Genomic DNA, 25,086 nt, shown 5'->3' with positions numbered 1-25,086 from the left:
AGATTAATAATGTACATTTTCTTGACAGGCATTTCATAAGCAAAACCAAATAAAATAAGTTAAATTTTGAATTTGAGTATCTAATTTTATGTTTAAAAACCAAAAAGTTTGACTAAAGGTACAGTCCCAAAAAAGATGAATTATCATTCCATCTACATACAATAACTGAACTAACTGGACAACACCTGTGCAATATTTTCACAGCTCTTGCGCCTTATTTGAAACCAAAAAAAATCCTGGGTACATTTTTTTCCAGTTTATATCAATATACAGATTATTCCAAACAAATACAGGAGCAGGTTTACTAATTATGCCCCTCTGGATTATATTCCTTATACATTTATTATTATTTTTTATACTCAGAAAAGGATGGTGGAGGAGTTAAATGGAAGTTGGCCATAGTCTCGTTACTGTGGCATATCATTGAGCATGCGCAGTTGTGTTGTAAACACAGCATCACTTGTAGCGGGTGACTTGACCAACAGCCCGGGACAACAACAACCATGAGGCAAGTTGGGTTCTTAATACGAATTTTAGTATTCGTTTTTAAGCTACTAATGTTATTAATAGCTGAAGGCTGCTAAGCTATCAAGGTTATTGCTACCTTTTATATTTGTTTATGTATATATTGATAATTTATGGTGTTGTGTTAACGTTAAAAGTGGTGCGGAAGCTAACTAACAAGAGTAACGGTCAAGTTTTACTGACTATAACGGTCATATCATAAGTCACGGTCAATGAAAAGTCTATGTATTTCATTGTCACACCATTTCTGTGGGCTGTGTGTGGCTCTATGGTTGTGCCCACTGTGTAAAAAATGTAGTGAGGTCATTCAGTAATGAGGATCTCCATAGTGAGCCTCGTGTGATTCATTTCAGTGGGAGCAAATTATGCACTAAAGCCTCTCAGTTATTCTCAAAGGCTGGACTGTCCAGGACACCACAGCCTGACCCGCAACTGCTCTGAGGTTTTAGCCATCCTTCATTTGATCAAAAGAGAATAACAGGAGGAGACAGCCTTGAATCAAGAGGTAATTGTCTTTTTTTTTTTTTTTAATTCAATATTAGACTCTGCTGTAGTCACATTAATGAGTTAGATTGATGATTAATGAGTTGGCCCATGATACATTTCCAGTAAGGCTGTTTCATAGGTTTATTAATAATCTCGTCCAGTCTTTTGAAACATTTTGTGCCACACTGATTGCGTTGTTTGAAGTGTTTGGAGTGTGTCCAGGTTTGGTTTCAGGGTAAAAGGTCAAAAAGCAGTGATGAGCTTAGGAAATGAATGTATGCAAACAAACTGTGAGCTGTTACAGTGTGTGTGTATTGTCATGCTAACTCCGAGGGGCTGCAGGGGTGGGTTTTGGGTCACAGCAGGTAGTGGGAATGTGGCACAACAAGTGGGGCTGTGTTTTATGCCGCCAACTCTCCCTCCATCTCTCCCTCCCCCTTCATCTCTGATCTGGTATTCAGCTGACTAACAATAGAAGAGACTCTTTCTTTTTCGAACAATACTCTCACCCCTGCCAGATACCCCCATGACACTCCATCTCCATCTACTCCCCCCCCCTCCAACTTCTTAGACCTTGCAGTCTTTAAATAACCCCCCCTCCTTTCACACAGACACACTCCACCACTCTTGTCTATCTCCTTCTAACAGCTTCACAGTACCTAACAAGTGAATGTAATCTGCCTCTGTGTGTGTGTGAGAGAGAAAGAGAGAGAGAGAGAGAGAGATGATGATGGAGGTTGAGGAGAAGTAGAGCGAGGAGGCGGGACTGTTAGCAGAGCTATTCATGTGCGATCAGTAGTACTCCTGAGCATTTAGTCTGTATAGCATCAACAGTGACAAGCAAAAAGACCAGGAGAGGAGAGGCTGGTTGGCGACATTATATCAAGCCAGTCATGAGAAGCAGTGCGTTGTGGATCTCTGACGCTGAGCCAGGCTGTCTGGAGGAGAGACAGAGGTGAACCTGGGAGGAGGAGAAGGACATACGGAGCATCTTGGATAAACGTGAAACGAAACACAGACTCGGCTGTTGCCATGGGGGGCTCCCTCAGCCAGCACAGGAAGGGCTCTGTCAGCTCTCCTCGGAAGAAGAGCAGCATGTAAGACGAGGATCCTTCGTTGTTTGTTTGTGTGTCTGTGTGTGCGTGTGTTTGTTTGTGTGCCAGTGCTCAATGAGAAAAGGCACGGACAGAGACGCTCCAAAATAGCTGAGTGAGCGAGTGCTCCTGATCCGGGAAAGCGGATCAATTTCACCCTTTGGTACTTGAGATTTTGTTGTCTGGTGTGGTTGAACTCAGGGAGGGGAAGAGAAGTGAGAGATAAGGAGCTGAAGGGCAGTCGCAGAGACCTTGATGCTTCCTGTAGAGCTAGAACTTTCTCTGTTGGACTGAAAGCAAATCAGCCCATCGGATGGCCTCCGCTGCTGGGCTACTTTGAATACTATTTAGGTATTCAAATCCAAGGAGAGAAGGAAGAGACAGAGCGGTACAGCTGATGACATTAGCAGAGAAGCTAATGTAATGAGCCGATTGAGTCATGCTCTTGAAATCAATGCTGTGTCCATACCTTCCTTTCAGTTCTTCATCTTTTGCATTGGTTTCGATTTTAGCAGCAGCTTCCAACAGCATCTGTAATCCGTATTCTGAAGTGTTATTTTAACTGTGACACAGTTTATTCCTGTCTGAGCAGGTAGCATAGCTCTCTGTTCTGCTGTTTATCACCACACTGAGTTCATCATGCTGTGTTTGACATCCCCAAAGTGCCTCGTGATGTGATTCTCCTTGGCAAAATGCAGGGAGTGAAGATGTTGTTGCTGAGGCATTCGTCAGAGCTTAAAAACACTTATCCGCCACGCATCCTCTTCTTTTTTTCTCTCTAATCCTTTGTAACAGTGAGTGAGTCGTTTCACTTTGTCCTCCCAGCTGCTTTTATCTCCATTTTTTAAAAGCTTCTATAAGCCCTCTGTAGCCGATGCATACATGCACATAAATGCACTGGCTAAGCCATATTCAGCCTAGTCGTCCCTTAAATATACATAGTGTTCACTCAGCGATTCAAGTCATGGAGAACGGCGGTGGTTAATATGACAAGCAGCGCCGCCATGCACTGAAGCGGATGTTGTTTCAGAGATGATAGGGACACAGTGAGTGACAGAAAAGCAAAGCTGAAGACTTGGGAGACAGGATGTCAGAGACAAGGCCATGTTCAAGTAATGCTGATTGTTATGTGGGTGTTTTAAAAAAATCTGCCAAAAAATCCCTCTGTAGTTTATGGCATACAGCTGTGTTTGGGTTAGTGCAGATGGGGGTTGGGGTCATCCCCGTGGGAAAAATGGGAAGCCGAGCAGCGCAGTGGGATCACCGCTTTCAGCTTCTGGTCTAATTTTAGTTGGCTCAATCATCCGTTTTATGTTACAACTGGAACACTCTTGGATGGACACAGTCTTATTCTTCAAAATCCCTGAACATCAGATGGTCCCTCATTTGGGAAGAGACTGACCTGCATTTGGAGCCCATTTTCTTGCTGCAGTGGTTTGAATTCAGGCCAGAGTGAGATGAAAAACTTTTTTTTATCTCTAGCGAGATGCACGCATTGTGAATACATGAAGCCAGGCACAAAATTTGAAGATTTTTAATTATGCCTGCACTGATGAGGCTTGACAGTGAATCTCACTGCTGAATAGTGTTCACTCGTACTGTGCAACAATGATGCATTTGAACAACCATTTCAACTGAATTTAAAGGGCAAAGAAAAAGAATGGAAACACCATAAAGTAGAACAGTAGGGGGTGTGTCGTCTCCCTGCCTTGTGCGTGCATGTGTGTACAATTTACATGCACTATTGTCTGGGAATTGTGTGCTCCCATGTAGTCATGGACAATAGCTCAGTTGGTGTCCGTACATGACTCCTCTGGGGTAAACCCCTCCTCTCTTTCTCTCTTTCTCTTTTTGTTTCATCATGCCACAGTCAGTTAAGTCATTCTACTGTACTGCATTCAGTCTAACTCTGTTCACTCCATGCTAGTTTTCTGAATGCAGGATGTAAACACACAAACCCAAATCAAAGACTTTGCAGCGTTTCTATATTTTATCCCTCTGACGCTGCTGTGACCTACATAGAGCTAAGATGCAGGAAAGTATAAACATCAACAACGTAGGAAGTCTTTATATGCATGTTTCATAGTGTAATACACTTGTGACCAAACGGTTGCCATGGTGAAACCGGAGATCCTGTCCACTCTGTTTAAGCTCACAGAGGTGATGTCAGAACAGTCATGCATCTCTCTCACATCTATTCCTCTCCTCTGCTGTGATCTTTCATCTTGACACTGTAACAATAAAGATGTGGATGAATCTAATGCTGCTGTTTTTATGTTACAGTTATTTAATGTATCTAAGGAATCTGGGAAAGAGTCCATAATGACCACTAGGTGGCACCATACTACAAAACAAGCCAACAAATATGACCCAGCAGTATTTCTCTGCTCAGATTAGATGCTTCGACTCATTAGAAAGACACACAGATAGACAGAGAGATATATAGTTAGTCCATCTCTCCATCCCATGTTCATTTCTTGCATGAAAAACTGAATACAGTTTATACATGGACCCACACTTTATCCACAACTTCCTTATATTATAAATATATTTTGTGCTATTGAAACCAAACACTATTTATTACACTTTTTGCTCACTTATATCCTCTGCTACACAAAAAGTAGTGAATTTAATATGCATGTATGCAACAAAGATAGAATAGAACCCATAATATAAGACGCCACAATCAAGTATTTTGTTATTGGATTGTTTATAACTCCAGTGTAGACATCTGAGTGATAATATAAAGACATTTTCTGCTCCCAATGTGTTGCTAAATTAAGGAACGGTAATCTTGCAGATTATCACTAACTCAAGCAATTACATGCAATGTGGATACTTTCACTTTAAAAGCAAACTTTATTTTTTTCCACAGCCTCATCCTACCATTAAGGCGCTCATGTGTATTGCACTTGGCTTTTGAAGAGACTTGTTATTCTGACAAAATCTAGAAGAACCAGTGAAACTGGGATAGTCATGCTTACTTTATTGCAGTTTGAGTCTGGATTCATGACCAGGAGCACTTACATTGTAAATAGTGACAATGACAGGTTTATAACTGTCTTGCTTCTTATTTAATTACCAGAGAGAAGCCAAACAGAGTTTCACTGTACTTGTGTATGATGACAGTAAAGATCATTCATTCATTTAAATGTGCTGTTTGACATTTGCTCTCTGTAAATGTTGATCAAACCAGCAACATTTGAAGACAGCACTTTCTGCATTTCTTTGAATGTAACCCCTAATTGAAGCAAGTTAGGCTAGAGCGCAAGTCTAAAATTAAACCAGTGAAGCTGGAATTACACCCTGCAATATGAAAATGTTGGACAGAACAAATATGCTACAATTCTGCTCTTCTTACCATTGCTGGGCATAAAAATGTAAAGTTTATCTTTAGGGTGGAGGCCATTAAAAATCAAAATCATTCATCCTCTTAGGGGCTTTAGTGACATCTGGTGTGGAAAGTGACATTTTGCACTAATTGAGGAGGAAGAAAGCATCTCAATCTCAAAAATTAAAAGGCAGTCTGTAATTTTCATGGGAATCCATTTTATTACATTAAGATTTTTCTTGCATACAAGTTTGTCCTGATGACCAAAAACATTGGGATTCATCGTCTAGGAATATTCACTGTAAATTTCATGTTAATCCAACCGTTGACCTTCAATATAGTTTGTAATGAATCAAAGCGGTGGTCAGGGGAAATGCTGACCTGACGGTGGCACTAGACGAAAGGTCAGGCAAGCCAGCTGACTTTCTGTCGTCATTCAGGGGGATTGAGAGCAGAGATATACAATCTTTGATAGTTGAGAAGCTTCTCTAATTCCCTTTGTGTACATGTACATAAATAGTTACCTCATTAGTATCAGATCACCTCTGTTGTGGCTCACAGACATGTTTAGCATCGCTGATATATTCTTAGCTCATAACCACACATGCCGCTATCAGTCAAAATGTAATTGATGATTAAGGATGGGCCATTCTTCCTGTATTAACTGACAGCAAACGCACATAGCAGCCTGGATCTAGTGTGTGCGGTGTTTCGTGTCTACCCCTGAGCTGCACAGGGCTCTGTGTGTGCTAAGATGGCAGCCGCAGATCATATATGTATGTGTGGGTTTCTGCCACTGTTTCCCTGTGAGCTATTTGCGGTTTCAAGGTATTACATAAGAGCCGATTCTTTTCCCTTTTTCTGTTTTCCTTCTACTTCGCTCGTCTGTGTTCATGCCTCGGCCAGAGGGAGAGGTGGGGATGTTCCCTCTCAGAGCGCTCTGTCTGCATGTGGTCGCTCTGTCTGTGTTTGTGTCCAGAGGCACAAACACATATAGCTTCAAGGTGCAACAGAGTAAAACCAGGTTCATGCAGCACAGGACGTTCATTGCTTATGGCTTTGCTGCTTGAGGGGCTTTGTTATCTTCAGGCAGATCATGTCCTCTACAGGATAGACAGGTTTGTCCTCTCTGCTGTCCTGACTGACAGATACCCAAACAAAGGAGGTAAAAGAGACAATGTCGGGAATGTTAACGAAACACACAAAGGCGCTTTGCAGATTCCTGCTCTGCCCTTTTACCTTACCCTTTGATCTCAAATTTCTAAATATTCTCATCCTCATTATCTTGCTTTCTCTCCCATCCCCGCTTTTAATTAACGCTGTTTTCCATCTGTCATCCCTCTAATTTGCTCTGTTTTTCTGTCAGCCTATCACAGATTGAACAGGGTCTCTTTCTCCGTGTTCACCAGTGTGTGACATTATTTGTGAGCGTGTTTTTGTGCGTGAATACATCTACGTGCCCGCCTGTCTCCGTGGATGTTTTCCACATGCGAGCAGCAAGCAGCAGGAGAGAAAACTCAAAGTGCAAATAAAAAGAAAAAATATTTCTGCTCCTGTTCACCTTTTTCACAGTGGTCAAACCATCCTCCTGTTATTAGATTAGTCATGGTCCATGTTTCTCTTTCAAAGAACACATCTCATCCGGCCTAGATACTCTGTATGTATGTGTGTGTGTGTGTGTGGGAGATGTATAAATGTGAAAGCCTCCACTCAGTTACATAAGCCATCCATGAACAGCCTTACAGGCACTTGTGTGAGCATGTGTGAGCAGCGATGAGAGCTTTAATCCAAATGACTTTTCTGTCAGTTACTGTTACTGCTGAATCTAGGTTTGCTGTATTGATTGGTTTGCTGCCTGTCCTGGATATTTTTAGCGAACAATAGATCCTCTGTAAGTTTGGCCACACATCGCTGCATTAATGGTTTAGATTTTATCTATCTGTGTCTGTTATACATTCCTAGTCCTTGTTGAAAATATTTGCAACAGGATTGCTCTTGTCTCCTCTTAATTCAACCATGGAAAAAAAGCAGAAGGGCTCTTTTTTTTTCAGGAAAGCTCTTTGTCACAATCACAGTTATCCACTGTTTCTGCTGGAAGCTGCCAAGTAAACAAACCATTAACAACTCAAATTACCTTTCAAACTCATGGTGGCCTCATTGTTTCAGCAACTGCTCAGTCAGTTCATTTGCAAAAAAAAAAATCCTTTAATTTGGTTAAAATTCAAATAGACAATGCTTGTCTCCCTAAAGGATGTAGTGTATCTGGAAATCTGTCAGAATGTACTGTACATATCCAGGGCTTTACTGCAAATATACTTTATATTTTTTAGGGAATATGGGAGGTTATAATGTCAGTGAGATGTGTTTTATTGGAAGGCATAATTTCAGAAAGACAGGATACACAACGAGAGCATTATTTCACATCCAAACTTATCTTTTAAAATGTACTGTTCGCCACATTTCCTCCCTTTCCTGTCTTTTCATCTGTTTCTTTTCTTGGAGACACTAAGCATCTGGCATTATGTTTGTCTCAGAGTAACCAGACTCTTCTTTGCCTGTTAAAACAGGAAGCTTTGCCTCTCTGTACCCCCCTCTCTTCCTTCACAATGGGCAAACCCTGAAAAGCTCAGGGAGGGGAGAGGCAAACTCCTGAGACCGAGCAAGTTAGCAAACATACAGGAGCAGGGCGAGCTGTGTCTGTCTGTTAACCAGCTGATCGTCCACCCAGAAAGAAAGCAGGGAGGGAGGGGGGAGCAGTGAGAGGAGTGACTACTGATGCTCCAGTAATCTGCACGGTCTGAGTCAGTGCGGTGGAGAGCAAAGCAGCAACAGAAACAGCAGCTGCAGAAGCGTGAGACACGTTTTCCCCCTCTCTCTCTCTCTCTCTCTCTCCCTCTCTCGCGACCGTCAACAGTGCAGAAGAGCAGGATGGGAGAACTGAGCGTGAGGAGGAAGTGAGAGAGCTGTATAGAAAGCTGACGTTGAAAGGGAGGGAAGCAAGAAGACAGAAGGGGCGCCTGCTTCTTTTTGACAGCCTCGTTTTTTGGAGTTGGAAAGACAGAGTGTTGGAGATCACTGCGTTAGTCTTAACTGATCCAGAGGAAAAGGAAGTTTACCGTTAAAGCTCGGAGGTGGCAGCAGGTTTAGGACTCGACTCTTGGTGCAGGGATGTCCTGGTTGTCTCCGGTCCAGTGGGCCAAATGGACGTGGTCGGCAGTGACCGGGGGTGCGGGGGAAGACGAGCAAACCAGACAGCCAAGAGCAAAGGATGATGGAGATGTCAAGTAAGAGGGCTTGGCCACAGATGTTTGTGTGTGTGTGTGTGTGAGAGAGAGAGAGAAAGTGAGGACAGAGAGAGAAAGCTGGTTTACAGGTGTGTTTGTATAAGACATGAAATCAATAAGAATCAATTTTTGATATAGTTTGGAATCTGGTAGATTGATTATTATAGTGTGTGTGTGTGTGTGTGTGTATGTGTGTGTGTGCATGTGTGATGATTCCCCTGAGTCATACTGACAGGTGGTGGATATAAACACACATACACAGACAAATTGATTGATGCTGTGGTATAATCTCACATTCTTTCCGACTGTGGATCCCAGTGCTTCTGTCGCTGGCTAAAAACAGAATCTTAGTCAAAATTCAGTCACTCAAACTACTCTTTTATCATTTCCTGCTTTTGTCATTTCCTTATGACACACCAAACACTTGAGGACCTGACTGTTTATGGCTGTTTTTATGTGTGTTTTGAGTGTGTGTGTGTGTGTGTGTGTGTGTGTGTGTGAATGGAGAGTGAGGCTGTTTGGCAGTTGAGGAACATTTGCTGGGGGAAGGGAAAAAAAGCCACAGTTTCCAAAGCTTTTGATTTTTTTTTAGTTTCTAAGTAACCATCCAAGCTCGCAACCTTTGGGGCCATCACTGGGACGTGATCCAGTGTGTGTGCGTGTGCGTGTGTGTGTGTGTGTGTGTTGGGTGGGGGGTGGGTATGTATATTAGGATTAGCTCTGGATGGTGTGGTTGCATGGAGCCCTGTGTGTGAACATGTTTGTGTGAACTGGTATCAGAGATGGAGTGCGGTTGGGTATTGGCTCTGTCAGCTTTGTTCTTTGTGCTGTTTTTCATTAGAGTGTGGACGTTTTGATGTGCGTTCAAGTGGCTGGGAACGAGTACACACACAAACACACACACACACCCACATAAACTCTCACTCGCTGTCTCTCTCCCTTCCTTTCTGTCTCTCCACAGTTTGGAAATAAATTTGGGCTGGGTGTCTAGGCAGCTGACACAGCAGACCAAAAGACTGTGTGTGTTTTGTGTGTCTGCGTGTGTGTGTGTGTGTGTGTGTGTGTGTGTGTGTGTGTGTGTGTGGATGTCGTGGGACACAGTGTGTCTTTATTAAGGGGTAAAGGATGCAGGTGGCCTTGTAGGGCCCAGGCCTCACTTCCTCTCCTCTCCCTTCCTCTGACTCCCCTTAAAATAAAAGCAGCTTGTTTACTTTGAACTGCTTTGAACTCTGAGCTCTATTGTTTTCACGTCGCTTTAAGAAAACAGAAAATTGATATTTGAAAGCCTGCGCTTATTTGTTCTAATAAATTTGACACTGCAACACACAACTAAAGCTTTTATTGTTATATGAACATCATTTAGTAGCTGTTTGTAGCATTGATATGTGATTAGATAGACTGACTAACATTCAATACCCTTCTGTTCTCAAAGACAAGAGCTTTCTCGCAGCTCTAGGCGCTGTGATTTTTTTTAATCACATGCTCTAAACACTTTATGAGGAAAGTTGTTGTTTTGTGGATCATGTTTTGTCAGTTTCGAACACATTTTGAATTTCAAATTGGAGATTTCATCTTTGGTTTCAGAGAACATGCCAATTATGCAAGCTCAGTCGTAACTCTGACCTCTTTCTTTCTCATCTCTTTGTTTGTTTCTGATAAAGTCACATTTTCGTCAATATTTTATAAAATTTTAACTTAATTTCAAATGGCCACTAACAACTTCAATTATAAACATGAAATAAATCTTTTTCTTCCCCTCTCATTCTCTCCATAGTTCAGACTCAGAGGGGACCTTCGAGACTCCAGAGGCAGAGTCTCCGTGTGTTGTGAATCTGCTGAGCCAACTGGACAACTCCAACCACTCAGGTGAGATGACTCAGCGGTCTGGCGGTCACACCTGGTTAGAGATGTTGGAAATTCTAATGTAGACTTCAGTATCAAACTTCAATAATTTAATGTGTTACCAAATTTAGTGATTACTGACAACTGTCAAACACCAAAAGCTGGCGTAGAATATCTGGTCATCTTTTAAATTTGTTTACTCATTCTTTGATCACTTACTTCCCATATGATTTAACATATCATATGATTTAACATATCTCAGACTTTGAGTAGGCAATGTACTTGTACTTGTACATTTTAGTATTAATATCAAAGTATTGAATCAGCACTAATATCAAGGTATTTCCAGCTATACCCGGCCCCATTCCTAGAACTCAGATTGGGATCTAGACTGAGTGAAGTCAAGTTACAACAATTACAGAAAAACTTGAATTTGTCGGTATGAGTAGCAATGATTACAATTTTAATACCAGTGGTATCATGTTTGAAGTGATTTTCCATTAACCTTGGCAGTGTAGCTTGAACTGCTCCTGTTCTAAGCTGTAAAGCTTTCTGGCAGATTTCCCACAAGATCAGACCTCATGGCAGACGTATGTTAATGGTCCAGGTTACCCAAACTACAAACATATTTTCTCACTTAGCTCTAATAGTATCTGGCAATGTGTATAGTTTTGGATTTTGTTTTTTAGTCATTTGAGTGAACAGACATTTTAATTGCAGTTTAGTAATGACACTAATGTCTCAAGATTAAAGTGGAAATTACGTTTTGTTGGTAAGTTTGTGTCACTTCAAATCTGGAGCGTTATGTAGTTGACTGTCTCAACTACAGTGTGAACATGCCAACACAGACCGTGTGTATGAAAAGTTATCAGAAACGTTAACGAGCTCTTTCCTGTTAGGCACAGACTTGTAAATCTGCCGATAATTGGGTGGTAGAGAGCTGCCAGAGAGGCCGCAGCCTCCCTCTCCCCCTATTCCCTCCCGCTGTCCTGCTTTCGCCCACACAGACATGAACTACAATGCATCACCATAGTAATAGATGAACTGGAGTGCATCTTCTGTGTTGAAACGAATGCTAATTATATCACCAGTGTTAGCAAACTGTTTCCTCATTCCCATCAGTTTTCATTGAAGTAACTGATTTTAATTTGCACTGTACGTGAAGATCAAATGGGTCTGCATGGTTTGGATGACTCATCTAGTTGAAATCAGACATGCAACACATGGGACATTGTGCAAGATAATAACAGAGAGATGAATGTGTTTATTATTGAATCTAGTTGCAGACAATAACAGTCTCGATTTTTGGTCACATGCTCTGTACAAAATCTGGGTTAGCTTCATAAATAAAATATCAACTGTGTGGAGAGACTCATAGCCTGGTTCACTATAATTAGACTGTAATGGCACAGGGGGGGAATCTGTCTGTTCAAGACCACAATCTGACTGTATGTATGTTTGAACCAGGATGATGCTGAAACCTTAGACAGCAGTGCGTCTACCTGTATACCATCTATTTCTCTCTGACTAGCTCACTTCCTCTTCTGTCTCCTTTTCCTCTTTTTTGGTTGAGTTGTGAAACTGCAATAAATCCTGATGTTGTTTTTGTTGCTAGGCCACGTGGTGCTGTGTACTCTGCATGACTGGGTGTGGTTCCTCCACATCTGTTCCCTGTCTCCAAAGGGTGTATGTGTGTATATATCTGAAAGTACCCAGATTTTGAGCAGGAGCTTACCAGAACTTGTACTAGTTGAATGTATGATGTAATAAGTCACACATTAGCTCTTGGTCATGACAAACGATGTGAGAAGCTGTTATCCGCCCAAAGTGAAACTACCATGATTTCATTCATATAGTGTGTACTTTGAGAGGAAAGAAAAAGAGTACCTAGAGGATCTTGTAGTTGTGTTATTGTGTGAGTTTTACAGTGTGTGTGTGGGTGTATTTCTCAGTAACAGAGAGTGCTGTGTTTCAGCAACAGTGTGACTCAACCGAGACCGGTCTGCTGCTGAGGTCGTAAGCTAGCTGTTAACGGGATGTGTGAGGACACAGGATATGAAGTGCCCTGAGAGGAGCTGTTAGAACATTTAAAATGTCCAGCAGCCATTTTAAATGTTCTAACAGGAAAAGGGAGGCCATCACTTGAAGGTTAAATCTCTTGAGTGACAGATAAAATCATTAGGTTGCGACCGGATAGGGATGTTTCAAGGTTTTAAAGTTTAAGAACAGGCTTACTGGTGGAGGGATTAAGACTTGCTTTTCTTCCCTTTTTGCAGTTCTTCCTGATGTTACAAACCACTTTCTGGACAAGAACTCCAACCAGGATGTTTCTTCCCAAGAGGTCGATTCCCTGAACAACCTCACCAGCTCGTCCCCTAACAACAGCTGCGTTGGTTTGGATCAGAACCTCAACATGACCCTGGGCACCAAACCAGGAGAGGGTCTCTCCCTGTCCAGCCCTCTGCCTCCGCATCAAGCCCTCCGGCCCCCATCACTGTCAGTCATCTCCCCACTGAACAAACCCGACCCTGAGGAGGTGGACGACGAGGCTCCGATGACCTCTGACTCAAGCCCAGACTCAAACCTGACACCCAGCCATGACGTTTGTGTGGATCCTGACTTGCTCAATGGCAATTTGAACTCTGACTCTCCGCTAGGGAACGCAAAACTGACATGTAACCTGGAGGGAAGCGAGACCAACAGCAAGATTATCACGTGAGTTAAATGTCAAACCCTCACATGTACCGTTCCCCTTTACTCGTCACTCATTATCATCCTCTTTTCAGTCACTGGTTACACTCACACTCAAACTGGACTAATACTGTATGACTCACAGATTAAGATGAACAAAAGCTGCTTTCTCTTTTATGGCTGCATGGAACACTAGTGAATGCTCGCTATTGTGCACAATGAACCTGAAGTGATCAGAGTTTTCCCTTTTTACCAGCTGTGTCACCCTGTTCTGTATCCTCAAAGCCCTGCAAGGTCCCTGTTCCCATTAAACGAACCTTTCAACTGCTCTTCTTCTCCTGCACAACCATCCATTCCTCACCATTATTATTATAGTTTTAATTTTATTTTAGAATTTGGATTCATTTTCAGTGTTAGTCAAGCTTTTTGAAGGATTTAACAGGATTTGTTTTCCATAGATGCTCATGTAGGCCAGGATTGATATTATATAGTTTTAACGTTCTTGTGTGTTTTAAACAAATGCTTTGTGTTTGTAAGACAACAGTTTCTTTCAATGGAAATGAGATGTTAAAGTGTTAAAATGACGCCCTCTTGTGGTTTGTTTCTGTTATGCTCCTGCCAAAAAAATTTCACATTTGATCAAGTTAGAACAGAAATATCCCACATAACTGTAATCGTTAGCTTTTTGTCGTATATACTGCAATGAACTACAAACCAGCACCATGTTGGAAAAATAAGTTTGAGTTTACTTATAAGTTTTAGTCTATAACAGATTCAATAACAGTTGGTTAAAATCAAGTGGCAGTCCTGCCCTCAAATTACAATGTAAACTGATATTGGATTTTAATTTCTTTATGATTTTTGTATTTCAATTTCAAAAGTAATTTTCACAAAGGGAGGAACTCCGCCACCAGATGAGAGAGTTTCTCATCAGGGGATCCTCTCACTTCTCTCACAGCATTAAAGAAGTGAAAAACAAAATCATTGCTTTATTTGTTTTAGGAGGTTTGGAAGATTTTAATTTGTCCAGTTTCAATCAAGGTTTTATTTTCCAGTTTGATCACACTTTCTCACTCATCTTGCTTTAGTCTTTCTTCTCTATTTACTAAACTCTAATAACCACCCTTGTGTTTAACCTAACCCCTGTCCCGTCCTTTCCTGTGTCTTTTCTTCCTTTTCCTTCCAAACCTGTCATTCTGTTTCCCTTCTCCCTGTGTGGCATCAGGACTGCTGAGCAAGTCCATTTCCTCTGTGTTCTGTTGTAAGTACTGCATATTTAACTGTGTGTGCCGACGTGCGTGTGTGTTTGTAACTTCAACCCTAGATGTGCAAGAGCGCTCGTTTCTGCCTAAGAGAGTCCAGGCTCGCTCCACGGCCTGCTGTGTCATCCACCCGACCTAAATTGTGAAGTCAGGGGGGGAAAAGTGTGATAAACAGATTAAGAAAGTAGAGGAGAAAGAGAGAGAGAGTTGGAGAAAGAGTGTTAGTGGAAACCTGTAATTCCCTCTAATGCTCTGTGCAACTGTTCTTGTTCTTATTTCAATTTGGCCTTTTTCATTAATCTGCTTTTTCTTCTGCATAATTCAGCACTTTTAAGCAGAGCATGCAAGCTCACACACACAGAGCAGAGAAATGAGGTCTGGCTGTAAGGCTTTCTGTCTCTGCTGCTTTCTCTTCTCATCACTACACCTGTGCAAATGCTTACAGAGCTCGCAGGGGTCCATGTAGAGCCTCTGTGTCAGAGCTATGGTCTGGTTATCATTAACACTGATGTTGTTATTGACCTTCATACTCAGGAACTCCTGTAAAGTAAAGCAGAACCAGCCGATGCAGAAGGACTTCAGCGGACAGGTAAGCGTAGATAATGTGTCTACTGTTGAATTTATTAGCTACATCTCCTCATGTGGTCATGTTTAGTTTTTGAAGAGTTGTACACAGTTTGCGTGATTGATTATATTTGCTACTGTTGAAGGACGACCATCATGGAGGCCACGCCACAGATGAGGAGAAGTTGGCAAGCAGTGCCGGGGTCAAACCAGACAAGGACCAAAGCAGTGAGTAACAAGATCAATAAAGATAGATTTTGATGTTTTGCTCATAATGTCTTCATGTCTAATAGAAAACACACTGTTACCGTAGCGAATAGCTCAGTTATTACTGAGTCTGATAGCTGTTGAAGTCAGCGTGCTTTAGTTTCCCTTTGGGCAAACAATCAGTCATAGTCGATCAATAGCGGACAGCGAGAAGGTCATCTTTGCCTTACAGTTTAGATACACACACATTAATCATTAACCTTACGTATCATTTTGTGCTGCAGTGAAACTTGTGACTGTGAGTAGCGAGCACCATGTCAGCACAGTTGTTCAGAGCAGTAAGTTCTGTCCTTTTTCTGTTTGAGAAGAGCTGTGTTTGTGTGATAAAACATACATGTACGATCACGCAGGTGCCTTCAGGCTGCATGTGACACAGCTTTAGTTACTGAGGCCTCACTGTGACAAATGTTGCACAACAGTGCATCACTGCAAGTGCAGGAGCCTGTTTTTTTGGTCTCCAAACACATGATGTTTTGGTCTTTTTACTTTGGATATTATTTTTCTGGTTCAGCCCGAGGACAGTCTCAAGTCTCAAAGATAAGTTGAAATTACTGAGCAGATCTGGTTTTGGAGTGTGAACAGAAAGTACACTAATAAATATATAATTGTAAGAAAAAGTGTTTTTCTACTTTAAAAAAATCTGCAAATAATGTCCAAACTTGTCAAGATGAAATTAACTTTTAGTGGGTTGGGATAATTTCACCTTACCAATTTATTTAAAACTGTACTAAATACTAAAATAAAACTCATCAACACACTGTTACTAACATTACGTATATTATATATTACATACAGTAAGTCATGAGAATACTCCAACAGATAAAACAAGTGCTCCTATCTCATCCTGTGGGCAGAGACATTTGATTTTACTTCTTCATACTAAACTTTAAATTTTTATTTAGTTTTTTCTTATACTATGAGCACATGTGGTGTTAATGGAGTTATATTTTTTATGAGAAATACATTTATTGCCAGAAACATTGTAATGCTTATCATGTACTGCCACCTGTTGGCCATAATAGTCCACAGCATCACTAATTCTTCTTAACGTGTGTATTGTTTTCTTCCAGTCCAAGAGTGCCATGTGACATCCAAAGCTGCAGAGTCAGACTGCTGCTCTGTGGTGAGAAACAATAACATTTGATCATTTAAATCCTTTCTACTGTTGTATGAATCAGGCCTGATCACATGCACTGTGTCAGATTTTAGACTTTACATCTTCACTACAAAAGCATCTGCAATGTGTTCCCACCAGTAAACACTAGGTGGGGCTGAAGCACTCTTTTATCAGTCAAACTAATCTGTCTCCATCAGATTTGAGAAGTCCAGACTTGCCCCAGTTACATTTCACTGGTAACAACATAAGCATGTTGAGATTCAGCTCTTTGATTTATATTGGTTGGATTAAATTTGTGTGGTAAATGACAAACTCAGCAGTTTTTTAAGCGTGTCTTGTGATTTAAAATACTAGTAAGAGACTTTACAGCCCAATTTTGTGCTTAGATCCACCTGCATCATATCTAAAGCTGCAACACGATCGCCTGTCTGATATGATGGTTGCACTCCTGCGTTGTAGGACGGCAGGAGGTACTTAGTATCTGCCACCATGTTCATCTGCTCAGGTGACAGATGGATTTAGATTATCATTCAGGAGATTAGAATATGACTGGTATAATCCTGGGAAGGACAAAATGAGAGGAGAGACGGGGGGGAGGAGATGAAGAAGGAAGACTGAAATATTTGAGAACGACAATTGAAAGGCAAGACGGGTATGAAGTGAGAGATAAAGGTTTGAGAGAATGAAGACAAGACGATGAAAGAGAGGAACAGAGAGAACGGAAAGAGAAACAACATGTTCACAGTGAAATAATCAGCCAGAGACGTTTTAAGTGCAGGAAACTGTCACATTTGATTACTGTTATATGTCTGTGACTCATTATTTTCACTTGTGTCACTACAACAGAACTGATTAGTGAACTGATTAATCAATACGTTTTCACTTAGAATCAACAGATAAGAATCTGGTCATGAATTATGTGTCATAGTGGTAAACAAAAAAGTTTATTACATCAATAAATGTTCCTTTTTGTTTCTCTCTCTTAACTAAATGCTGATACAACCTATAAACAGTGAGTTCAAGGTTTCACATTTGCTTTTCTAAGCACCTACAGTAAACTGGAGTTCCTCTTTCCCAGAAAAAAGTTAGTTACTTGAGAGGAAATCATGCTTTTTATGAGAAGGAATGAAAGGAATAATAGTAGTCTGTATTGAAATTATGAGCATAATGTAGAATTTCATGGTATCATAGAGGAATGTTTCTTGAATCAATAGTGAATCTATAGCATCTTGAAAAGGCAGGTTTAGGTGTGAATACCTTCTTTTGTCTAAGCAAACGTACAATTCTGAGATGACATGGCTGATTTTCCTTTGCCCTCAGCAGTACGAGGACCCGTGCAAATTGAAAAACAAGTCGGGGGGAGGAAGTGAGATGCAGAAAACGGGAAGTCAAGTCTTGGATTCCATCTGCATCAGTGAGGCAGAAAAACAGGCCGTTCTCACCCTCATCAGGGAGGAGGTACACACCTTTATCTCCCTCATCCAACATGAAATTTATCAGTGTGTTTGTTTTCCCCGTAAGCTTAGTTCAGTTCTGCTCCTTTCAGATTATCACTAAAGAGGCAGAAGTCAACGACTGGAAGAAAAAGTATGAGGACTGCAGACAAGAAGTCAATGAGATGAGGTGAGGAAACGTGTTGCTGCATGTTTTTTATTTACTCAGTTGTCATGGAGAATTGACCAAAACATCCACAAATTTACTACCTCTATGTCTTTTTTAAAGATAGGGGCTTTGGGCTCTAAACTCTCTTTGAAGTATTAAAAAACACCAGTTTGTCCTGAGGTTAAGTAAGATCCGTCATGTGCTTTGTCTCCTTACAGGAAGATTGTTGCGGAGTACGAGAAGACAATCGCTCAGATGATCGGTGAGTCATCCAATGCAACATTTCACTGGTTGCTGTATTGATTTTAGTGCCACAGCATGATAATGTGTGTGTCCTGTTGATAGTGACGTAGAGGCAGTAACAGTAGTCCACATCGTCCTGTATTAGAAAAAAACATCACAAACTTCACTCGTCTTTTTGTCTTTATTTTTGAATATTTTGTGCGATCACTGTCACCTGATAAAACGCATGATAATGATATTATCTAACGCTCAACAGTAAAGTCTTTTTCTTCACCTCTCTCAGAGGATGAACAGCGCAACAACTTGAGTTCCCAGAAGGCTTTGCATGCTGTGACGATGGAGAAGGAAGCTGCCCTGGCAGACCTGAACTCTGTGGAGCGGTCGCTCTCTGATGTGTTTCGTCGCTATGAAACTATGAAGAGCACGCTGGAGGGTTTTAAGAAAGTAAGGGGTCATAGGAGAAGTTCTTACTGAGGGAAAGATTCATTTTCAAGTGATCAACTGTTAGTAGCATGAATTGAAGGGCTGTAACAGGACGAAGGTCAGAATAAGGTCGGGAAATATCCTGTGGTTATGAGCAACAGGCTTTTGAATTGAAGGTCACCTGACAAATCTGGCCCTCAAAAGTCTGACCTGAAAGTGGTTTAAGGAAGCTGCTCATGGAGGAAACAGAGAACAGCTGAGGTGGTTAAATTGGTCAGCTTCCAATGGTAAATGAGTGCAGGAAGGATTACAAGGAGAAGAGCATATATTAAAGAAATAAAAAACAGTTATTAGAATTATGACCATCTAATTCTGCAGTATATATTTTTTACTTAATAACTCAGTAAGGATAATTTAAAGACACATAAGTCTGCACCATTGTTTTCTCTCTGTGTAAGAATGATTCATAAATAACACCGTGGTTGATCTCTGCTTCCTTGTACAGAATGAGGAGGTGCTGAAGAAGTGCGCTCAGGAGTATCTGGCCAGAGTAAAGCAGGAGGAGCAGAGATACCAGACACTCAAACTCCACGCTGAGGAGAAACTAGACAAGTATGTGGAGCTTAAAAGTAAATCTCAAAAAAAAAAAGACAAATAGCTTTCACAATTTTGAGATGCTGTTATATATAACGTCTGTTAATTTTCCCTCTTTCCCCTTTTCCTCCCTCAGGGCCAATGAGGAGATCGCTCAGGTGCGTGCAAAGGCAAGTTCGGAGAGCGTGGCGCTGAACGCCAGCCTGAGGAAGGAGCAGATGAAGAATGAGTCTCTGGAACAAGCCCTGCAGCAGAAGGTGAGAGGCGTCTCCATCATGCTGCATGCTCAATCTAGATGAAACTTCTACTTTGCAGCAGTGCATGTTTTTACGCTGTAACTGAACACACTGTGATATTGTCCTGTGTTTTGTCGTCACAGAATCAAGAGATCGAGGAGCTCACCAAGATCTGTGACGAGCTGATTGCAAAAATGGGAAAAATAGACTGAGAGACACTTCCTGTGTATCAGCCACCGCCGTCCCTCCGGTCCTGCCGACAGTGACGTCCTGTGCATGCCCCCAGCCACGAAGCAGCTCTCATACCCTGTGCCAGCCCTGCAACTCAGAGACTGCTCATGTACAGATGTCTGAAGTAACTTCCTGAATGCTACAGTACTTGTGACGAGAATCGTTAAGATTCTGTACATGCTAATAATTGTTGGGACTCTGTCATATGTTGTCACTTTGTTTGCTTTTTGTGTCCATTATGACGCCATCTGGATCCCGTGTGCTTTTGTCCATCATGCCAGTGAACAACAACCCGCTTGTGACTCAGCTTAAATTCCCAGCAGCTTAACAGCTAAATTCTCAGCAACTCCTCCAGCAGGATGACATCAGATTTAATGCAGCCTGGAGGTTGTTTTTTGAGTTGCATTTAGGCATATACGAGGATGGGCTTTGACGAGGATTGTTTCATATTAAAGCAACAATCCATAAAAATGTATTTTTCTATGAAGTAAACAAGGATTTTACTCTGAATGAAAGAAGCTCAGGGGTATTGTTTGGAGCAGAATGAGGTCAGGGTTAAAATCAGGGTGTGCAAGAACAGGAGGAAAGGATTTGGGGTTGTTTGAGGAAACACAGTAGACCTTGTTCAGGAAGAACACTGCACCACAGTAAGTCTAGACCACAAGTCAGTGAGACTATAGCTTAAAATAATTCTCAGCGTTTGCTTTAGCTGGTCTGCAGGACTGCAGAGATGGGATTCTGGACAATTCAAGTAGCTGCAGATAATTTATCACTCACAGAAAAGTATAATAAAACTGACAATCAAGGATTTTCTTGTGATTACATAAATGTTGTCGTATTGTTCTGTCTGTTATAATACAGGCAGCTTCTTCACAAAGTGTAAACAACATCAACATTAGTGGTCGTTTGTTAAGAATCTGGATAAAGTTAAACGTAATAACTCAATATTATGGCTGAAAATAGTCGAAACTATTAAAAGATTGGAGAGTGCTGCAGTACCACAACTGTTGTTTTTTTTATCACTCTGTCACTGATTGAATATTATCTTTGTTTTCATCCACTACTCCCATTATCTCTAACCACCAAACAGGAAACGAAGAGTTTAACAGCTTTGTAAGAAGTGTTTTCTATCGCTAATGTGTGACAAAGATGTGAGATCTCACGCCTGTATCTACAGCTCTGCACTCTAGTTGTTGTAACAGATGAATTTATTTTGTTGCATGTTCATTTACATAACTTCACATTTCTCAGGCTGTAAATTGTTTTCGAGCACAGTTCTTCAGTAATCAGTAAATGCAGATGGACGTCATTGGAAATCTTTAACTACTGGTGCCAGTTTGATACCTGGGTATCAGCACTGATAGCAAATCAATACTCTTTTTCAACACAAGCTGTTTTATTTCCATTTAACAAAATAAGCCAAACTTCTCAGTTCCATCAGTGTTGAATTAAGGCATAACACAAACAACCATCTGTATTTTAATCACTATAAAATGTGAAAAACCCTATGATTTAATCAAACAATATTTTGTCAATAAATAAAACAATTCTAAGAATCTGACAAACTCTTTGGAACTAATTCAGTCTGTATTTCAGATGTTTTACTGTTGGTTTTCAGCCTCGTAAATCCACTTGTGACACAAACCCACTGATGCACCACCATTTATCTTTGTGTCAGTCTAACGTCACATTATTGTTTTGCTGTTTTTGTTCCTTTCTTGAATTATTGTTTGATATTTGTATATTAGAAATGGCGATCTCACACTTGTGTCGACACCTTGAAGACTAACAGGGTGAGTGTGTGTACATTTACCTGAATAAGTATGAATATAATTTGTTTTACTATAAGTTGTTCTTGTGTTTTTTGTTTTTTTTTACTTGTGTTGATTAGTAGTGTTTGTACAGCTCCTGATGACACAGACACACAGCTGATATGACATCTTAGTGACTGCTGCATGAATTCTCACGGTATGTGTCAGTATGTATGTCACGGCCTCGATACTGGTAATGATGCACAGTGCTTATCTTTCATCAGACTTTCCAACACACTTGTGCACACACACACATTCCTGCTGAGGTGGTGATGTCTTCCATGAGTGAGTAATGACTCTCATTCTCAGTTGGGGAATATAATTAAAACTTTGATAAGTATCATTAGTTACAAAAACAGAACTGTAGAATCAATACTTGGAGTTCTTTTTACCAGAGGATTGATAGTTTAAACACACCAAAGTGTGTTAAAGCTTGCTCAGTTAATCCATTACCACAGTGTGCTGGCTGTGCAGCATAGATGGAGATTACAGAGATTAGACCTTAATGCCCTCAGACACCTTCCCGTGTCTAAACCCCCCCCCGGCGCCCCCTCCATCACAGACTCCTCTCTGCTCATCCACTCTTTCTCTGGACTTTTGAAGACACACTGACCCATCAGACAGCTGCCATGAAGACTGCGCTCGCCCTTCTGCTGTTCATCTCTCTGGCCTGCAACAGTAAGTTTCTATAACGCTGATGCCAACACTTATAGTGCAATTCTGGCTTTTCAGGGAGTTGAGAAGGATTTAGTTTGTAATGACTTGATTAGCTCTAAAGTTACAGGAGCACTGTGGTACAGAAGATCCAGGATGTTTCTGTACTGAAAGTTAACCACAGATTCTTGATTGTTAATTTCCTCAGTAGCAGAGCAGTTTTAGCTGCAGTTGAGACATTCACCATATACATTTGTCATAAATTTAACCCTGCAGGGTTTGAGAGATGTATACGTCAACTTAGAATAATAAAGTTGGCCTGTAAGGTGAAAAAGTAGTCTGAGCCATATATGGATCTTTAATGTAACTGTGTGTGCTTGTGTGCATGAACGGACATAATTGCAGTAAATGGACAGTGAAGAACTTATGGTCGTGTGTGTGTATGTGTGTGCAAACATGCACAAGCACACCCGTCTGTGGATATACATACTTAGTCTCAAATCAGGTGCTCTCTCCTGTTCTGTCTGCAAAGGCCACGCCCTTAAATGTCACACATGTGTGGCGTCCAATGACGACGACTGCAACCGGCAGGGCTCTACCTCCTGTCCTCAGTACGCTGACGCCTGCTCCACCATCACTGGGCCCAGTAAGCAAACATACACACACACACACACACACACACACACACAGAGGAAAATATGCAACACAGAAATAATTTGTTATTGTAAAGGGCTCACTAGAGGTCAGCATTACCCTGACAACCACTGCTTGCGTGAGGTAGCAATTTCAGTAATGCCTAAAATAGTCCTCATGCTGCTTTCATCTGACACAGTTAAAGTCATTATTAAAACCCGTAATGCAGAAACTGGTGGTATTTTTGGATATATTACAAAAAATTTAAGAGTAGCTCAATGCTTTGTAGATTTCTTGGCCCATTCATTATTCTGTCAATACTTTGTCTTATTCTGTTTGTTTATATGTGTGTGTGCGTATGTGTGTGTGTGTGTGTGTGTGTGATGGTAAAACCTCAGCCTCTGCATCCTCTCATCATTTGAGGTTTCTGGATGTGGTCCCAGCAGTTTATGATAACCACAGATCTCTCTCTTTGCCTATGTGTGTGTCTGTGTGCGTGTAAAGAAAAGAGTGAAAGTGTGTGTGTGTGTGTGGGGCAGGGGATTGGGTTCAACGGGTTCACAGCGTCATACCGAAGTGGTCAGTCTTCAATCACTTCAAAGAAATTTAACTGTGAACGTCTGTCGGCCCTTTCTGCAACTTTCCCTTTCAGACACCGTGATGAAGTCGTGCACTTACAAGGCTTTCTGCGACAAAGCTCACGGCAGCAGCTCTGGAGCCAAGATGGACTGTTGTTTTGGGGACGACTGCAATGGGCCCCACAGGAGCCACAGCCACGGGAAACACAACAGTGCAGGGGCCCTGGCCTCCAGCCCCGTCGTACTGATCACTGCCCTGCTGCTGCGCATAGCCGTCAGCCATCTGTAAACACTTTTACCTTTTATTTTCCTCCAGGGATTCATCATTTCTTCCTTTTGTGTTTTAATTATGTTTTCTGTCCATCCACCTTTCCTTCTTTGTCCCTGTGCCCCTCAGAGATTTTTAACCCAAGTAACAAAAAGGATTTAAGTTGCAGAAAGTGGTTTAAAAATTGGGTTGAAACAAAAAAAAGTATATTATGAATGTCTGGATTTCTACTTGTGGCGGTGTATTTTGAAGAAGCTGCATTTCAGTGGTTTCCTTCATTTTGTGTAAATTTTATAATATCATCAAAGGCCTGACTAGTAATTATCTGCAGCAGTAGGTTCACTTTCAGGTGATGTAAATCTGTACAGCGACCTGTGAACTTGAGAGTGTTTGTGGTGATGAATAAATTGTGTACAAAGTGAACAGCGCAGCTACATACGGTTGTGGCGTGTGGGGGGAGGGGTGGGCTCGGGTGTGGTTTTTGGGTGCCAGGGTGCTTCAGTGGGTCGTTAACGCACAGCTCGTTTAACACCATGGAACCACAGTTTCACCCAGTGTTTCCATGGTAACAGGGAAGAAAAACTGTGATTGACGTGAGTTTTCGAACACCACCGTCCTAAAAAAAAAAAAAAAAAAAAAAAAAAAAAAATCTATTGTAATTAAGTGTTTAGTGCTTGAATTGTTTGTGCATGCAAGCTCGTCTGAATAAAAGATACAATCACACCCTTATTTTGGGCTGTCTAGACTGTGTGTTTGCGTGGGTAAGATCACCTTAGTGTGGCATTTGCTACCCTACACATGACCTTTTAAAAGCCTGAGAAAAAGACATTATGTGTTTATGTTAATGTGTCTGGTGTGAAAACATACCTGCTGATGCCCACGTACAGCAGAGATAAAACACTCGGATGATTTTCAGCAGAAACAAAAGGGGGGAGAGGGGGAGGAGGAAGGAGGGGGGAGGGGGGGTTCTGTGGAAACTTTAGGACTTCCTTCTGCAACTGTGCAACTGTGCAGTCGCCACAGGATATGAAATCAGTGAGGTAGTTCTCAAGTCCCCAGGCAGGTCATATGACGTGCAACCACTTCCTCTTAACAGGAGGACACACATTTTACCAAAAAAAAAAAAAAACAACCCAGAAAACTTTTTAAAAGAATCACCTTTGTATATGAAGATATTTGTGATTTCAGCCGTTATGAAAGAGTGGGGGGTGACCTGGAGTGACAGATCTGAGGAGGATTGTTCATGTTTGAAAAGCTCAGACTCCTGATTAGACGTGGTGTTGAAACCAAGAGGTCAGGTCAGTTCATCCTCCGAGCTTTCTCTCTCTCTTTCTATTTCTCTCAGTAGTT

The 25,086-nt window shown here is 41.3% G+C and overlaps 2 protein-coding genes across 6 annotated transcripts; both read left to right on the top strand.

Annotated features, from left to right (window-relative positions):
* Positions 1-435: 435 nt before the first annotated feature.
* LOC121903470 (transforming acidic coiled-coil-containing protein 1-like) lies at positions 436-21,640 on the top strand. 5 transcript variants are annotated; one of them, XM_042420516.1, is made up of 13 exons: positions 436-508; positions 10,495-10,586; positions 12,839-13,277; positions 15,050-15,104; positions 15,226-15,307; positions 16,417-16,469; positions 17,784-17,921; positions 18,010-18,086; positions 18,284-18,327; positions 18,592-18,752; positions 19,237-19,343; positions 19,462-19,582; positions 19,705-21,640. In XM_042420516.1, exons 1-13 carry the CDS (start codon positions 504-506, stop codon positions 19,771-19,773), a joined length of 1,443 nt encoding a protein of 480 aa, XP_042276450.1. In that variant the 5' UTR covers positions 436-503; the 3' UTR covers positions 19,774-21,640. The 5 variants fall into 5 exon arrangements, with proteins under 5 accessions (XP_042276450.1, XP_042276449.1, XP_042276451.1 ...); XM_042420515.1 differs by lacking the exon at positions 436-508 and adding an exon at positions 1,762-2,108; XM_042420517.1 differs by lacking the exon at positions 436-508 and adding an exon at positions 1,763-2,108 and having other exon boundaries at positions 17,787-17,921.
* A 532-nt stretch (positions 21,641-22,172) lies between these two features.
* Positions 22,173-24,139, top strand: si:ch211-113d22.2. Its single transcript, XM_042420589.1, has 3 exons — positions 22,173-22,281; positions 22,790-22,903; positions 23,543-24,139. The coding sequence occupies exons 1-3, from the start codon at positions 22,233-22,235 to the stop codon at positions 23,755-23,757; spliced, it is 378 nt and encodes a 125-aa protein (XP_042276523.1). The 5' UTR covers positions 22,173-22,232; the 3' UTR covers positions 23,758-24,139.
* The last annotated feature ends 947 nt before the right edge of the window (positions 24,140-25,086 follow it).

Source organism: Thunnus maccoyii, chromosome 9, assembly GCF_910596095.1.
Source record: "Thunnus maccoyii chromosome 9, fThuMac1.1, whole genome shotgun sequence".
Taxonomy (NCBI): Eukaryota; Metazoa; Chordata; class Actinopteri; order Scombriformes; family Scombridae; genus Thunnus; species Thunnus maccoyii.
The sequence above is the reverse complement of the archived record's forward strand: the minus strand, read 5'-3'. Positions and strand labels throughout refer to the sequence as shown.

Bases quoted from the DNA above. Each gene is read 5' to 3' on its own strand.
- LOC121903470 (XM_042420513.1), top strand. From the start codon at position 8,605: ATGTCCTGGTTGTCTCCGGTCCAGTGGGCCAAATGGACGTGGTCGGCA. The intron at 17,922-18,009 runs GTACACACCTTT...TGCTCCTTTCAG, and splicing joins TCACCCTCATCAGGGAGGAG to ATTATCACTAAAGAGGCAGA. The intron at 18,753-19,236 runs GTAAGGGGTCAT...TTCCTTGTACAG, and splicing joins CGCTGGAGGGTTTTAAGAAA to AATGAGGAGGTGCTGAAGAA.
- si:ch211-113d22.2 (XM_042420589.1), top strand. From the start codon at position 22,233: ATGAAGACTGCGCTCGCCCTTCTGCTGTTCATCTCTCTGGCCTGCAAC. The intron at 22,282-22,789 runs GTAAGTTTCTAT...CTGTCTGCAAAG, and splicing joins CATCTCTCTGGCCTGCAACA to GCCACGCCCTTAAATGTCAC. The intron at 22,904-23,542 runs GTAAGCAAACAT...TTTCCCTTTCAG, and splicing joins CTCCACCATCACTGGGCCCA to ACACCGTGATGAAGTCGTGC.